Source organism: Microcebus murinus, chromosome X (genome assembly GCF_040939455.1).
Source record: "Microcebus murinus isolate Inina chromosome X, M.murinus_Inina_mat1.0, whole genome shotgun sequence".
NCBI lineage: Eukaryota > Metazoa > Chordata > Mammalia > Primates > Cheirogaleidae > Microcebus > Microcebus murinus.
In genome coordinates, this window is record NC_134136.1 from 126,553,991 (window position 1) to 126,569,745 (window position 15,755).

General features: G+C 37.5%; 1 protein-coding gene across 12 annotated transcripts in view; it reads left to right on the forward strand.

The window, feature by feature from the left end:
• Positions 1–15,755, forward strand: part of MTMR1 (myotubularin related protein 1) — a 68,033-nt gene that overhangs the window by 24,032 nt on the left and 28,246 nt on the right. For 11 of the 12 annotated variants that reach the window (XM_075999538.1, XM_075999539.1, XM_020285181.2 and 8 more), the window contains 7 exons: positions 851–926; positions 6,693–6,787; positions 7,157–7,264; positions 10,195–10,296; positions 10,610–10,693; positions 11,676–11,825; positions 13,066–13,254. In XM_075999538.1, the coding sequence (XP_075855653.1) occupies positions 851–926; positions 6,693–6,787; positions 7,157–7,264; positions 10,195–10,296; positions 10,610–10,693; positions 11,676–11,825; positions 13,066–13,254 (804 nt within the window). The remainder of the gene's footprint in view (positions 1–850; positions 927–6,692; positions 6,788–7,156; positions 7,265–10,194; positions 10,297–10,609; positions 10,694–11,675; positions 11,826–13,065; positions 13,255–15,755) is intronic. The other variant, XM_075999537.1, reaches the window with a different exon arrangement.

Consider the following 15,755-nt stretch of genomic DNA (forward strand, 5'->3'; position numbering starts at 1 on the left):
CTCACTATGTATAATAACCATAGTTATCCAGCACTATCCAACTAGACTTACAAGAGACTGGCTACTGGGCTGCAGTGCCAATCTGGTCATTTAAAAATGTGGTAATGTGTCTTTCCAGCCATTCATGGCATCCTTTTCCTAGTAAAATGGTAGCCAAAAAACCTAGTAAGTCACTAGCAATTTTCTTGGTGAGTGTGAAATGAGTACAGAGTGAATTGGCTTGGGGAGATGCCTGATGAACACATACTGCTCTGCAGTATGGATTGAAATACTCTTGTCTGCCAGATGAGAGAATACTCTGGGCGAACACTGACAATCTCACTCTTCATGTCCCCTGTCCACCTGTGCACGCGCACGTAACTGGCTTCAGTACCAAAGCCTAGGACTTTCCTTAATTATATATTCTCCTGAGAGCATTCCCTAGGCATTTTAATTAGACTCCAGGCTTCTCCAAACTATCTCATAGGCTGGGTTATTTCTACAGCTAGCTAAGCACCCACATCTAGTGTTGATTTTATTTGTATTAGTTTCACACTCAGAAGGTAACCTTTTTGGGACCTTATTTCCAAATTCTAGAGGTACCTTATGATAGCTATCTATGTAGTAATCATAGTATTTATCTGTCATGTCAAGCCATTTCTGTATTAATGCTTTCTAACTGTGAAATTTAAAATGTAACAATTTGCTAGAATATGCAGCATGATGTCCTGTGATGCTAAGCTTTGAAATTGTCTTTTAAAGGGAAGGGGGCTTACATTTTGCACGCTTATAGCAACAGCACAGAACACCAAAATTCTTCTCAGGTATGCAGATGGAAAGTGAGAGTTACTCCTGTTTGCTTCTTTGCCAGGCTCTGAGGGATGGAAATAAATTGGCACAGATGGAAGAAGCACCACTTTTTCCTGGAGAATCAATTAAAGCCATTGGTAAGTTTAATGTATACACTTTGCTTATAGAAATCCATAAAATGAAATGGCCCTTTATTTTCCAACACATGTAATGTATGTGCTGGAGATCAGCCAGACCAATTTAAATAGGGGACAAATGGACTCAATCTATTCATTCTTATTAGTGTCATCATGGCCTAACAGATAGAAAATTGTAGAGAATCCTGTTAAGCTCCAATTGAGTATTTGATGGCATTTCCAAAAGAAGGGTCTGACGTTTTGTGATGAACTGGAAGCTGATCAGATAGTCAATATAATGTCAGTTCACTGTTTTGTTGGAATCCTTCAGTGTAAGAAAAATGTATTTATAGAAGATCTGTATCATATTTTAATAACAGTTTTGAGAACTTGGCAAGGAAATTTTAGTGGCTTATAAGATTCCAAAAAGTACAATCTCAGTGCAAGAAAAAGGCATGTGTTGCCAATGCTGGCTTATGATGGTGGTGACATGAGGGCTCCCATAGTCTTCCATGGTATTTGCCAGGCCTTTTAGGAGGTAGTTGATTGTGCCGTGGGTGGATGGAGAGGGACAGCTGGGTGTGACCTTTTCATCTTTTCAATTGATTGAATTGGACAGTCTGGCTCTCTAGGCTTAGTGTTTCCTTTTTCCTTCATGGCTCCCTCCCAAAGATCTGTGCACAGTCTCAAAGTATGATCATTTGTGTCAAGAACGTTTGAGTAGCTGGGCTCTCCTACCAGAACCTCCAAACAACTGCTACTGCTGCATATCCTAGTCTCTGCCTCTGGACCATGCTTAGCCTGTCCTTGTCCTTGATTTTGAAATTCTTTCTTTCCTTGGGTTATGGGACTTCATTCTCTTCTGTATGTCCTCTGGCCTATCTGTTCCTTCTCTGGGTGAGTGGTGTTCTAGCCCTGCTCACATGCTGCTTTCTGAATGATCTATTTAAAATACAGAGCTAATTATGTCATAGGCCTGCTGCTTTTCCAGACAAGAAATCTCATAGATTTTTAAGTGTACAATGTGAAGAAGGTTTTTTTTTTCCACTTTATTTTTATCTTTATTAGTGGACCAAAATTAACTTAAAAGAGATTATTGCTGATCTAGGTTGATTGATCACTTTCTACATCACAGACACATTTTGAATTAGCAGGGAGTATTATAAAAGCTTGGATTGCAAACTTGCAGTTGTCTTAGTAAGAAGAGAAGGCTTCAGTGGATCCAGGTGTGGTCCTAGTGCTCTGTCTCTCCTGTTTGCTTCTACTTTCACTGTGGAAACAGAGCTCAGAGATGGGGAAGCTCCCACCTGGCCTCCATTCCAATCCATTATCGGAAATATCTTAGAGTTAGATGTTAAGAACATATGTAAGTCCTTAAGCAAATAAGTGTGCTTTATGCTCCTCCAGTGGCTTGCAAAGGGTAAGTTAATTAACCTCTCCTTTTAAATAAAATATATTCCTGGAGGCAAAGTGTTAAAATAGGTCATTGTAAAATATTCCCTATGGAGTATTATTTCAGTTTGTCTTTGTGAGAATGTGAAGAGTTTTAACAGTATATACCTGGAAAACCATCGTCACAGTCAAGGTAATGAACATATCCATCACCTCCCAGAAGTCTCCATTTCTTGATGCCCCTTTATAATCCCTCCCTCCCATGCCATTTCCCCCTTCCCCAAGCACTATAGACTAGTTTATATTTTCTAGTATTTTATAGAAATGTAATCATAGAGCATGTTCTTTTTGTTGTCTAGCTTCTTCCAATCAAACAATTATTTTGGTAATTCATCCATATCATGGCATAGGTTAACAGTTATTCCTTTTTATTGCTGAATATAATTCCATTGTATGGATACATGAAAGTTTGCTTATCCATTCATCTGTTGGTGAATATTTGGGTTTCTACTGTTTGGCACTACAAATATAGCTACAGTGAACATTAATATGCAAGTCTGTATGGATGTATATTTCCTTTTCTCTTGGGTAAATACCTAAGGAATGGAGTGGCTGAATCATATGTATATAGTTAGTTTAAGAAGTTGCTAAGGGTTTTCCAAAGTGGTTGTACATTGTACCAGTATATGTTCCCACCAGCAGTGTATGAGCATTCCAGTTCTTCCTTTCCAATCTGAATGCCCTTTCTTTTTCTTTTTTTTTGGCCTTAATGCTCTTGCGTGAACCTCCAGTATAATGTTAAAAGAGAAGAGGTAAGAGCAGACATTCTTGTATAGTTCCTAATCTTGGGAAAGCTTTCAATCTTTCATCATTAGCTATGATATTAGCCTGTAGGTTTTTTGTGGATGCCCTTTGTCATGTTCAGGAAATTCCCTTCTATTTCTAGTTTGCTGAGAGTTTTTATCAGGAATGGATGTTAGATTTTATAAAATGCTCTTTCTGTATCTATTGATATAAGCATGTGATTTTTATTCTTTAATATGGTAGATTACATCAATTAATTTTTGAATGTTAAATCAACCTTGCATTCCTAGGATAAACTCAACTTGCTTATTACATATTTGTTTTATATATTGCTGGTTTTGATTTATTTTTTATTAAAATATTATTTTGCATCAGTATTTATGAGAAATAATTGGTTTGAGAGATAGTGGTCTGAGGTTTTTTTGTAATGGCTTTGTCAGATTTTGGTGTCAGAGTAATGCTGGCATCATAGAATGAATTGAGAATTATTCTCTCTTCTCCAGTTTTCTCCCCCCTCTCCTCCCCCTTCTTTCTTCCCCCCTTCCTTCCTCCTTCCCTCTCCCCTTCCTTCCCCCTTCCTTCTCCCCTTCCTTCCTCCCTCCTTCCCTCTCCCTCTTCCTTCCTCCCCCCTTCTCCCCCTTACTCTCACTTACCCCCTTCCTTCCCTCCCTCCCCCTCTTCCTCCCCTCCTTCCCCCCTTCCTCTTCATTTTCTGTCTACTTCTATCAAGAAGAGTTTATTTCTTCCTTGACTATTTGGTAGAATTTACCAGTGAAATTACCTGGACCTTGAGTTTTCCTTGTGGGAAGGTTTTAACTATAATTTTAATTTCTTTAGTAGTTTTAAGAATATTTAGGTGGTTTTTTTTTCTTCTTTGGTAAGCTTTGGTAGTTTGTCTTCCTAGGAATTTGTCCATTTAATCTAAGTTGTCAAATTATTAGTTATTAACCATATTTATTTATTATTCATTTAATATCTGTAGAATTTGTAGTGACATCACTGTTTTTCATTTCTGATAGTTAATGTGTATGTCTTCTCTCTTTTTTTCCCCTCTGATCAGTCTGGCTAGAGGTTTATCAATTTTATTGATTTTCTCAAAGAATTAGCTTTTGGTTTTATTTTCTTTGTTTTCTATTTCATTGATTTCTACTTTGATCTTTATTATTTCCTATCTTCTGCTTGCTTTGGGTTTAATTCACTCTTCTTGCAGTCATTGATTTGAGACCTTTGTTCTTTTCTAGTATAGGCATTTCTTGCAAGTGCTGCTTTAGCAGCATCTCGCCAATTATGACCTTGTGTTTTTATTTTTATTCAGTTCAAAATACTTTTGAATTTCCCTTTTGATTTTTTCTTTGACCCTTGTGTTATTTAGGAATATGTTGTTTGGTTGCCACATATTTGTGAATTTCCTGTATTTTCTCTTGTTATTGGGTTCTACTTTCATTGTGTTCAGAAAAGATACTTTGTATGACTTAAATATTTTTATATTTATCAAGACTTGTATGGCCCAGAATATGGTCTGTTTTGGTAAATGTTCTCTGTGCACTGGAAAAGAAGGTGTTTTCTGCTGTTGTAAAGTAGTGTTCTATAAACATCAGTTAGGTTTTGTCGATGGTGGTGTTCAAGTCTTCTGTGTTCCTTACTCATTTTCTGTCTACTTCTATTGATTATTGAGAGAGGAGTTTTGAAATCTCTGACTATAATTGTGGCTGCATCTGTTCCTCCTTGCAGTTCTATCAGTTTTGCTTCATGTATTTTGAAGTTTTGTTATTAGGTATGTAAATGTTTAGGATTATTATGTCCTTCTGATGAATTGGCCCCTATATTATTATGAAATGACCTTTATTAGTCCTGGTAATATGGTTTGCTCTGAGATCTACTTTGCCTGATATTATTATCAACATTATAACTTTCTTTTAGTTAATATTAACATATATTTTTGAATTGCAAAGGTGTTTTCATCCTTTGAATTTCAAACTATTCGTGTCTTTCTGTTTAAGGTGGGTCTTTTTCAGGCCACATATAGTTGAGTCTTTTGTCTTCAATTTGGTAATCTCTGCCTTTTAATTGGGGTGTTTAGACCATTTACATTTTATATAATTAATATAATTAGGTTTAAATCTATCATCTTGATAAGTGTTTTTTCTTTGTCCCATTTGTTCTTTGTTCTCTTTTTCCTTTTTTCTTTGGTTGAATTGAATACTTTATAGGATTCCAGTTTATCTCCTATTTTTCCATATTAATTATAATTCTTTTGTTATTTTACTGTTTGCTTTACATCTACTTTCAAATAAGTTTATGCTGCTTCATATGTACCATAAGAACTTTATAATAGTAGACTCTCACTTGTGTACTCCCAGCCTTTATGCTATTGTTGTCATCTATTTTATGTTTACATATGTTATAAACTCTACAAGACATTGTTTTTATTTGTGTTTAAAAAGTCAATTACCTTTTAAGGATAACAATAATAATAATGCCTTAGTATCCTATGAATAATAATACCTTAGTATCCTTCCTGCTCCACTCACTGCCTCAACCTCTCTGGCCTCATATTTCATCATTTTCATTATCCCCTTTGATCCAGCCATACTGACCTCTAACAATGTGCTGCTCTCCCCTTCTTCCCTTTCATCTCTCTTTCCCCCTACCCGCTTTCCTGCTGAGTTAAATTGATCCTTTTCTGAGCTTTTATCACTTTGTGTACACATCATTATTATGGCATTTATCAGACTATAGTATAATGGTGGTTTTTCTGTATAGTATCTTTCATGAGTCATGGACTGCTTATAGGCAGGACCTGTGTCCAGTTATTCCTAGAACCATAACAGTAGAGGGCACTCAGTACATAATGAGCTCTAGAAAAGTTTAATGGAATTGTTTTGAGAACTTGGCTGAATGACAACTTTAGTACCTTTCATTATCTCACTTGAACTCATCTGTAACTATGTATGTTCCTGTCATTCCAATGGAATGAAACTTTGGGAAAATCATGAAGATGTGTATTTGTGCTAGATGTGAGCTATTTAATGTTCATGGGAATTAAATACATTGTACACCTTGTTGATATTAACAAAAAGAAAATTAAAATTGACAAGGAAGCTGATAAGAAATTTGAAACAAGTCTTTTTCCACTTAAATTGATGTGATTCTACTTTTTATCATCTGTAAAGTAGTTTCCTTTGGAGGTATGTTAGAGAACAGGATTTCATTAGCTTTCATTAGTTTTAAGTTGCAGCAATTTATGAAATGGTAGCCCAGGGTCTTCAGAGTTTAATGTTTTTGAATATGATTAATTTATCACCCAGGAAAAATGTTAGCTACATGGGAAAATAATGCAAAATGTAACTTATAATGCCTTTTACATAAAACCTCACTAAGTAGCAAATCAGAATTTTGTTTAAAAAATTGAAATATGTTAGAAGACTGTTGATCTGTGTCTTTATTTAAAATAACACTTGCTATAATTCTTTTATTTAAAATTTCTAGAAAACTGGAATCACAAATATGTATATGTTTGGAAACTCATGTTAAGATTTATTAAAGCACAAGTCTATGGCAGTGGTTGCTATTTTGGTTTTTTTCTTTCAGTGAAAGATGTCATGTATATCTGCCCATTTATGGGAGCAGTGAGTGGAACCCTGACAGTGACGGATTTTAAGATGTACTTCAAAAGTGTAGAGAGGGTGAGTTTTTAAAAGTGTGTTTTATTTTTAAAAACACTTTGGAACACTAGAAGAAGAAAGTAAAAATTCCTCTAAAATTCCATCACTCTGAGATAGCCAAAGGTTGGGTTTTAAGATGTGCACATTTGCAAACAGATTTTTGTATCTTAAAAAAAAAAAAAGGCTGTTAAGGTACCACTTGAAGGGAAAATTTCATTATATTCTCAATATATACTTCCTAATGCATGCTATAACTCAGACTTCAGTGTATTAGCTGGGACAAAGAGGAAATGCGAAGCAAACAGACATGTTTTGTAACCTAGCAAAGACTTAAATATGAAAACTCAGTTGACTGACATTGATAGGCATTAATCTTAATTTTAAACCTAGGATCCACATTTCATCCTTGATGTTCCCCTTGGAGTGATCAGCAGAGTTGAGAAGATTGGAGCACAGAGCCATGGAGATAATTCTTGTGGCATAGAGATCGTGTGCAAGGTATAGTACAAACACCAGGGAAAACTAAAAGGGGGCAATCGTCTCAGAACTTTTTCTCACTCATTCTTCATGGTCTTTGGACAGTGGATTAATTTGTACTGTTAGTAACTCGCATGATTTCAGGACAGCGACCCTTTCAAATCTCATATCAACAAATTCAAACCATCGTGTAACCCCTTGAAGTAAGCCTTTTATTTTCTACTGAAGTATAGTTATCCCTCAGCATCAATGGAGGATTGGTTCCAGGACCCACCCCAACCCCTGGCATATGCCAACATCCACAAATGTTTAAGTCCCTTATATAAAATGGTATAGTGTTTGCGTATAGCCTGTATACATCCTCCTGTATACTTTAAATCATCTCTAGATTACTTATAATACTTAATACAATGTAAATGCTTTGTAAATAGTTGTTATACTGTATTGTTTAGGGAATAATGACAAGAAAAAAGTCTATACATGCTCAGTACAGGTGCAACCATTCATTCTTTTCCAAATATTTTCCATCCATGGTTGTTTCATTCCATGTATTTGGAACCCATGGATACAGAGGGCTGACTATTTTTCTAAATAACCTGGACCTATAACCTAAGTGCTGACACTGTTACATCTCAGAGTAATCAAGTAAAAGACCAATACATTTTTCCAGTTTGTTGTTTTAAGACTATTTTTCAGAACAGTGGCTGGTCAAAGGCTCCCTAAAGGGACAGCAATGTTTTATAAAGTCTGTGATTAAAAATGCAACTCAATTTCTTGGCTATGTTGGAATTTTCATCTTGAGCTGTACTTATTTTTGATTTTGTACCCTTCCTCCAATGATTTAAGTAGAAATGTGTGTGATTACTTTAATCATGAAGTCATTTAAGAAACACTCTACTGATGTTTTATTCCCAATGACTTTACCTCATGTAATACAATTTACTAAAAACCCTACCTGAAGTACCAAGAAAGAGATCTTGCCTGAAGAATCCAATTCCCCTTCCAAATTTTGGGTTTGGATTCCTGCTGATCTATTTGTTTTGATCAGATCTCTGAGGACAGCACCTTATCTCTGGTTGATACTAGACTAAAAGCTGGAATCCAGCTTTTCAGAGAACCCTTTGCTCTTCCAGATCATGAATCTTTTGGCTTATTAGACTCACATTAGGCTCTATGTGGCAGTTGTCTCCTTTGGTAAATTCTAGTTGTCCTTCTCAGGCAGGGTTCCATGTGCAGAACAATGGCAAGCAGTTACAGAACTTAAAGCAGAGAGGGGTGACTTGATTAATTCTGCAATTTTGAAGCATGCCATTCCCCTTCCAAATCTTGAGTAGCTTCCTATTATCCTTAGTCTAAAGGAAAAACTCTTTATCAAGACCCCATGTGTCTGAGCCTGACTCACTTTCCTTTGCAGCCTCATCTCAAGCTGCCTGCCCTCTTCTCATTCTTGTCATGCCAGTCATGTTGGCTTTCCTGTAGTTGCTCATACTCATCTCATACCCTCTCTTTCCCCCTGCCATACAAACACCAGGATCTTTGCACATGCTCTGTCTTTGCTTATAATGCTTCTCTTTCTGGGCAATCATAAATAGTAAGTCAGCTCAGTTAGCTACCGAGGTATATGTGTGTAGCCAGCGTAGCTTGGAGGGAGAGCAAGTCAGGAAATTATGTTGCTTAGGCAGGTGTCCTGTGGCTATTTTACAAAGATATTTTTATGGCTGGGGTGAGCATTTCTAACAACTCCTTTAAATGTTTTCTAGCTTAGAATTACTGAGGCCATGCCTGCCAGCCCTCTCAACTCATGCCTGAGAACCTTGCAAGGTTTGGGTTAATTCTTTTTTAACAGGTCATACACAATTCAAGAGGTACAAAAGCTGTATATGGTAAAAAATAAGTCCCTCCACCCAACACCCAGGTACCCTGTTCCACTCCTTGCAGGCATCCACTGTTACCAATTTCTAATGTACCCCTCCATAGATACACTAAAGACCATGCATATATAAGTGTGTAGTCTTTCTTTGAAAATATAAATGGTAGTATGTCATGTATACTGTTCTGCTCCTTTCTTTTTTTTTTTCCTTAACAATACATCTTGGAACTTCTTTATGTCAATACATATAAGAGCTGCTGCTTGTTTTTAACAGCTCTTTAAGATTCCATTAGCTGTACTTAGTTTACCTAGCTGTCCCCTATTGATGGACATTTAGGTTATTTCCATTCTTTTGCTGTTATAAATAATATCATAATAACATCACTTCTCAAATTGCTTTTGCTTTAGTTTGTTGTCATATTTTCAAATTTCATAGAATGTTAAAGAAGAATGAGGTTTTATGTTTAACAGGGGCATAGATTTTAAAAGGTTGAGGGGTACTTCTCAAAACACTGTCCTGGGAAGAAACCATACCATCAGAGCTAGTCTTAGGGGAATCATTCCTGCTGACTTGTGCTTGGGTTTTTGGCCTTGAGCTTGCATTGGGGGCATTTTAAGAAACTATGGTCTGGAGAAACAGCATTATATGTCTATTAGGATGTTACTGAGGACTACAGTCTACATGATACAGAGTCCTTTCTGTGAGTGTGCAGGGGAGAAGCGTCTGCCACATTTCTGTTTTATGGATGGTGTGAATTTTATAACTGACTCTTTTGGCAGCTTAAAAAGCACAATTCATTCCATAGCACACCTTTAGCAATTAAGTACACAGGACTTGTTGGCACAACTTTTGTGTATGAACCTTTTTCTTGGTTCCATCTGATGAATTTTTCCCTACATATGTCCCCTTTGTTCCAATTTTCTCAATTTCTTTTTTATCTTATTGCAGGTATTATTAAATTGCCTTTTGCTAGTTGGAGCAAGATAGAATATAAAATGAGAAACCGATTTATGGTATGGTATCTGGCTATTAGGTGCTCAATATATGTTGAGTAACTGAGTTTTGCTAATTGTTTAACAGGATATGAGGAACTTACGACTTGCTTATAAACAGGAAGAACAGAGTAAGCTAGGAATATTCGAAAACCTTAACAAACATGCATTTCCCCTTTCCAATGGGCAGGTAAATACACCAAAGTAAACCTTTTTTTGCATGTATTTGTGGGGGGTAGGTTCTAAAATTTTATGTTTAATTGTTCCTTTTTCCAGAGGTTTTCTTTATCCCTTTTTTCCCTCTATTGGTAACTAATATTAGAATATTTGGAATATTTCAATTCTGTGTAGTGATTAAGAAAAGCTGATAATTTGTTGCTTCAAAATTTACAGAAAATAGAAATCTTAATACATTCAGCTCTTACCAGAATTAAAAGCTTTAATATTGAGTATTTGATATAGAAAAGAGATACTGACATGTATTTTGTGGTTTTTATATCCAGACACTATTTGCATTCAACTATAAAGAAAAATTTCCAATTAATGGCTGGAAAGTTTATGATCCAGTATCTGAATATAAGAGACAGGTAAAGTATGTTGCTTATCAAACTGAAAATAATAGGTTGAGCATCTTTTTCTTTTCTAGAAAGCTACAAATACAGTGGTGGAGAAGAAACTTTGTCAAGCAAGTTGTGTGTAGGTATAACTTCTCCAGCTTGTAGGTTCTCCATCTCCTGGAGGCCGCCTTCTCCCTGTGCCAAACCTTCAACTCGGTCACTCTTGCTTATCCTGTTTCCAGAGGGCAAGTGAGACTCAAGGACAGGGGTTTAAAAACTAAATCTACCAGATGGCTTTTATCAGATGTTCTGGTAAAGAGTTGATGAGTAAAGATCCAAACGACTAACTTAAGTTAGAATTGAAGCATATGGTGTGACTACATCAGTCTGATATGGTGTTCCTGGGTCTGGGAACCCTTCAGTGTATTGTCAGCTTCAAGTTATTCCAATAAGATCTTATTTTCATGACATATAACATTTGTCTCTACCTTATATTTGGTATAATGTTTCATAGCACTTATTTTAGACATTTGTAAGAAGTATCCGTGTTTCTAAAGGACTTTCAGGTGTGTTTTCAAGAATAACATTAAACTCCTGGGGGTTGGACACGCTTGAAGCTCTGACTCGGGTAGAGCAAAGGCAATATATGTAATCTCAACATTTGTGCCCCCATAATATGCTGAAATAAATCAAAAAATAAATTAAAATAAAATAAAGAATAACACTAAACTCATTCTTTATAGAAAATAGGACAAGAAGTATATAGACCTGGGATTCTAGTGTATAATTTTCATCTTTTAATATGGTTTGGAAATTCTTATGGATCATTAGATTTTTAGAAATGTCTGGGAAATGGGTTATATGAGATAAATATATTAACTTTAAGTAATAACAACAAATTATAAATGGATTTTAGTTGAAAATAAAAAGTGGATGTGGTTCATGCTTAGTGTGTTTTCAGAGTATAAAAGTACGCTTTCCCCCCTCTTTCTTCCTCTCCAATACCCTGCAGGGCTTACCAAATGAGAGTTGGAAAATATCCAAAATTAACAGTAATTATGAGTTCTGTGACACCTACCCTGCTGTCATTGTTGTGCCAACTAGTGTAAAAGATGATGACCTTTCAAAAGTGGCAGCCTTTCGAGCAAAAGGCAGAGTCCCTGTAAGTAATAAATACTGTCATTTAGATAGAAACATATACTGTGTTAGATCTGTGTTAGATCTAATATGGAAAGATGCAAGACTGAAAAGAATCTAGTGAATAAAAATAGAAAGTAGAAAAATAAGCTTTTAATCCTGAACACATCTTTGCTTCTCAAGAAATACATAATTATATAAACAATCTTTTTGTTATGTCTCCCTCTTGTATGATTTCCTGTTACTAAGTACAAGGGTAACTTAAGTCACGCTCTCAAAACGTAGTAGAGAATACAAAGGAGTAGCAAGAAAGAGCACTGCATTGCGTTACCGATTGACATTGCTGTTTTTACCGACTCATCCTAGAGGAGATGCGTTCTTTCTTAGATGCTGAACGGAATGCTATAGCTGCAAGGGAAGAATACTGTTATGGAAGTAATAGAAGCCAGTGGGGAGTGATGGTTTGAACCTGGAGTTTGCACCTGTTATAATCCTGAGTCTTGGCCACTGGAGGAAAGTAGGAGTTTTGGTGGCAGAGTTTTAGATTTTATAAGAAACTATATATTCATTTTGTCCTCCCCCTGCCACATATGTTGTTGGGATACAAAAATGTTTTTTACACGCCTGTAATCCTAGCACTCTGGGAGGCCGAGGCGGGCGGATTGCTCAAGGTCAGGAGTTCGAAACCAGCCTGAGCAAGAACGAGACCCCGTCTCTACTATAAATAGAAAGAAATTCATTGGCCAACTAATATATATAGAAAATATTAGCCGGGCATGGTGGCGCATGCCTGTAGTCCCAGCTACTCGGGAGGCTGAGGCAGCAGGATCGCTTGAGCCCAGGAGTTTGAGGTTGCTGTGGGCTAGGCTGACACCATGGCACTCACTCTAGCCTAGGCAACAAAGCGAGACTCTGTCTCAAAAAAAAAATGTTTTTTAAATTAGGAGATGATAAAACCAGTCAATCAAATAGGCATGGTGCTAGATTTTAGTAACAGTTTGCCTTAGGTTTTATTTTGCTTAGAATTATAGATTTTTGGAAGTAGAAGGGGATTTTTAGAGCTTACCTAGTCAGACTTGTTTCAACCTAACTAAAACATTGTGTCCCATAGCCAGTATACTCTGTGATTGGGCTGCCCACTCTCACTTTTGAGGAAAATATGTAGAAGAGACTATGCTTGAGAAGGGAACTGTTTTTCCTACCAAATAATTAGAGCATGCATTACTTGAAGAACTATACTAATATTTGTTGCTTAAAAACACTAGGTGTTGTCATGGATTCATCCAGAAAGTCAGGCAACGATTACCCGTTGCAGCCAGCCTCTCGTGGGTCCCAATGATAAACGCTGCAAAGAGGATGAAAAATACTTACAAACAATAATGGATGCTAATGCACAATCACACAAACTCGTCATCTTTGATGCTCGACAGAATAGCGTTGCTGATACCAACAAGGTACATTTTCGATAGCATTGCAGGAACATTGGATATTTGCACATGTACTATCTATAAATCATTATGTGGTTCGACTAACTTGTTGAATTCCTCACCACTGAAGTTAGAACCTTTTAGAGGAGTCCAGAGCTGTTCCTCCCCAGTATATACTCTGTGGGCTATGTTTGGTGTTTCATGTGGGTTGGGATGGTGTCTCTTCTTTGCTTCCCCACAATCCTGTCTGCTGAATCAATTAAGCAAAGACTTGGAAAAGAAATTATCATCTCAAGGATTAAGTATTTTAATAAAATAATTGTAAGGTCCTTGGAATTACCTTTAAGAAATATAGTGATTACTTGATTAATTCATACCTGATCTGAAGCTCTTTTAGAATGGAATCAGACATGTGAAATTGCAGATACACAAAGTTTCCATAAATCACATGGAGCACTGGTACTGTATGTCAGGTGACAAGACATGATCCAAACACCTCTGCAAACAGCTCCCATTTGATCTTTGCTGACTGCAGGGGGTAGGCTCCTTTGTATCTAGCAAAAGCTATGAAGTCAAGCCTGCAGTACCTGCTATCTTAATAGGAAAGGCTCTGGTTTGAATCATTTCTATTTCCCATGAATGATTTTCTGATTATGTTGCTGCAGGCAGGCATTTGGCAGTTCAGAGGACTTTGCCCTCTTCTCAAGTAATTTCAGGTGTTAGAAAGGTGATGACAACCCTTACCATCTCAGGCCTACTTGTAAAATGACACTTGGGTAGCACAAATCTAATGAGCACCCACTAGGGACAAGGTGCTAGGGGACATTAAAAAACAGACCAGTGAGGTGCTATCTGTAGGAGGTGTAAGCTTGATGAACTGGGCGAGCCAGAGAGGAATGACTAGCCCTGCATGTGGAGTTAGGTAGGGCTTCATGAAGGAGGTGCCATTTGATCTGGCTTTGCATAGTCAGTAGCAGAGATGGACAAGGCATTCTAAGCAGCATGAGTACCTGTCCAACTGTGTGGCAGTGCATATCATGCACAAGAGTGGCAAGAAGGAAGATGTCTAAGAGTGTGTGGTAATCCCTCTGTCCAGTGTCCCCCTCAGCAGTGCTTGTGAGTCCAACTTGGTTTCTCCTGTCAGCTTGCTCCTTTTCTTTCCTCAATGATTATGCCATCATTGACAACAGTCTCCATAAAGCCAGCGTCCTACCATTCCCATCTGGCTCTCGGGAGAAGCCATTGCCTTCTATAATACTTCAAAGAACAGACAGGCCATCAGATGTGTACTTAGCCATCTTCCTTTAGCACTAGAGTACCTACATGGGCTAGACATTCTACTACGCACTGGGGATAGCTGTGGTCAACTGTTCAGCTTAGTGGGAGAGACACATATCAAACAAGTAGCTGCATAAAATGTCCACGTGGCCTTCTGGATCCTTGAGTGTAGCCTTTTGACTGAATCCACATTTTACAGAACAGATCCTTTCATTAAAAGGTGCAGCAGAGAAAGATGAAGCTTTTCTTGCCTCCTTTGGTTCTTAAGAAAGAACAATCTTGAAATTAGAAGGCCACAGGTTCCCCACCCCTGCATGATTGTCTCCTTTCTAAAATGGGAATGACAGTATTACCTACTTCTTGGAGTGGATGTGAAGGTTAAATAAGGTAATACTGTAATATGCCCAGAACAGTGCCTATCCTTGAGAAAGCATTTGGTATTGACCTCAGAGTGGCCAGCTACATTCTCTTGACCCTCATGACATCATATCCCTGAGTTTCTCTCCCTCTCCAGTCTGGCATCTTGGTTTCCTTCACTCATCCTCTTCTCCTTTCCAATCTTTAAATGGCAATGCTCCTTGAACTTAGTCTGTGGTCCTTTTTGCTGCTCTATACAATCTCACCAGGCCATCTGCTCTGATAACATAACTTTAAACACTGTGTATATGCTGAGTTTAATACCACAGTTTCCATCCTGAGCTGATTCTTCCTAAGGTTGAGACTGAATTTCCATCCCATTGTATAGTTGACATCTCTACTTGGCTGTCACCTAGATCACAAACACTCAGTATATTGAAATTGCTCAGCATGGTAGGGTGGCTTTGGAATCAGTTACACATGGATTTTCTTCCAGGTTCTTCCACTTGGTGCTCTGTATAACCTTGAGCCAGTTACTCAACCTCTCTTTAAGCCTCAGGTTCCTCTTCTGCAAAATGGGGGATAGCACGAGTGTCTCCTGTCAAGGGTTGTGTGAGGATTAAAATTAAGTGAGCATAATTCACATAAAGGACTTAGCACAGTGGTGGGTACATCCTCAGTATATAGTACACAATGCTGACAAGCCCACCACCTCTGTGGTCAAGGGGATGCCCAGGTGTCTGACCTGGAGGGTGAATGGTGGTGTCAGTTACTGAGATGGGGAAGATTGGGAGAGGAACAGGGCAGGGAGGAAGATGGGAGGGAGTTTCCTGAGGCTATAACACAAATCACCACAAACTTTGTGGCTTACAACACCAGAAGTGTATTCTCTC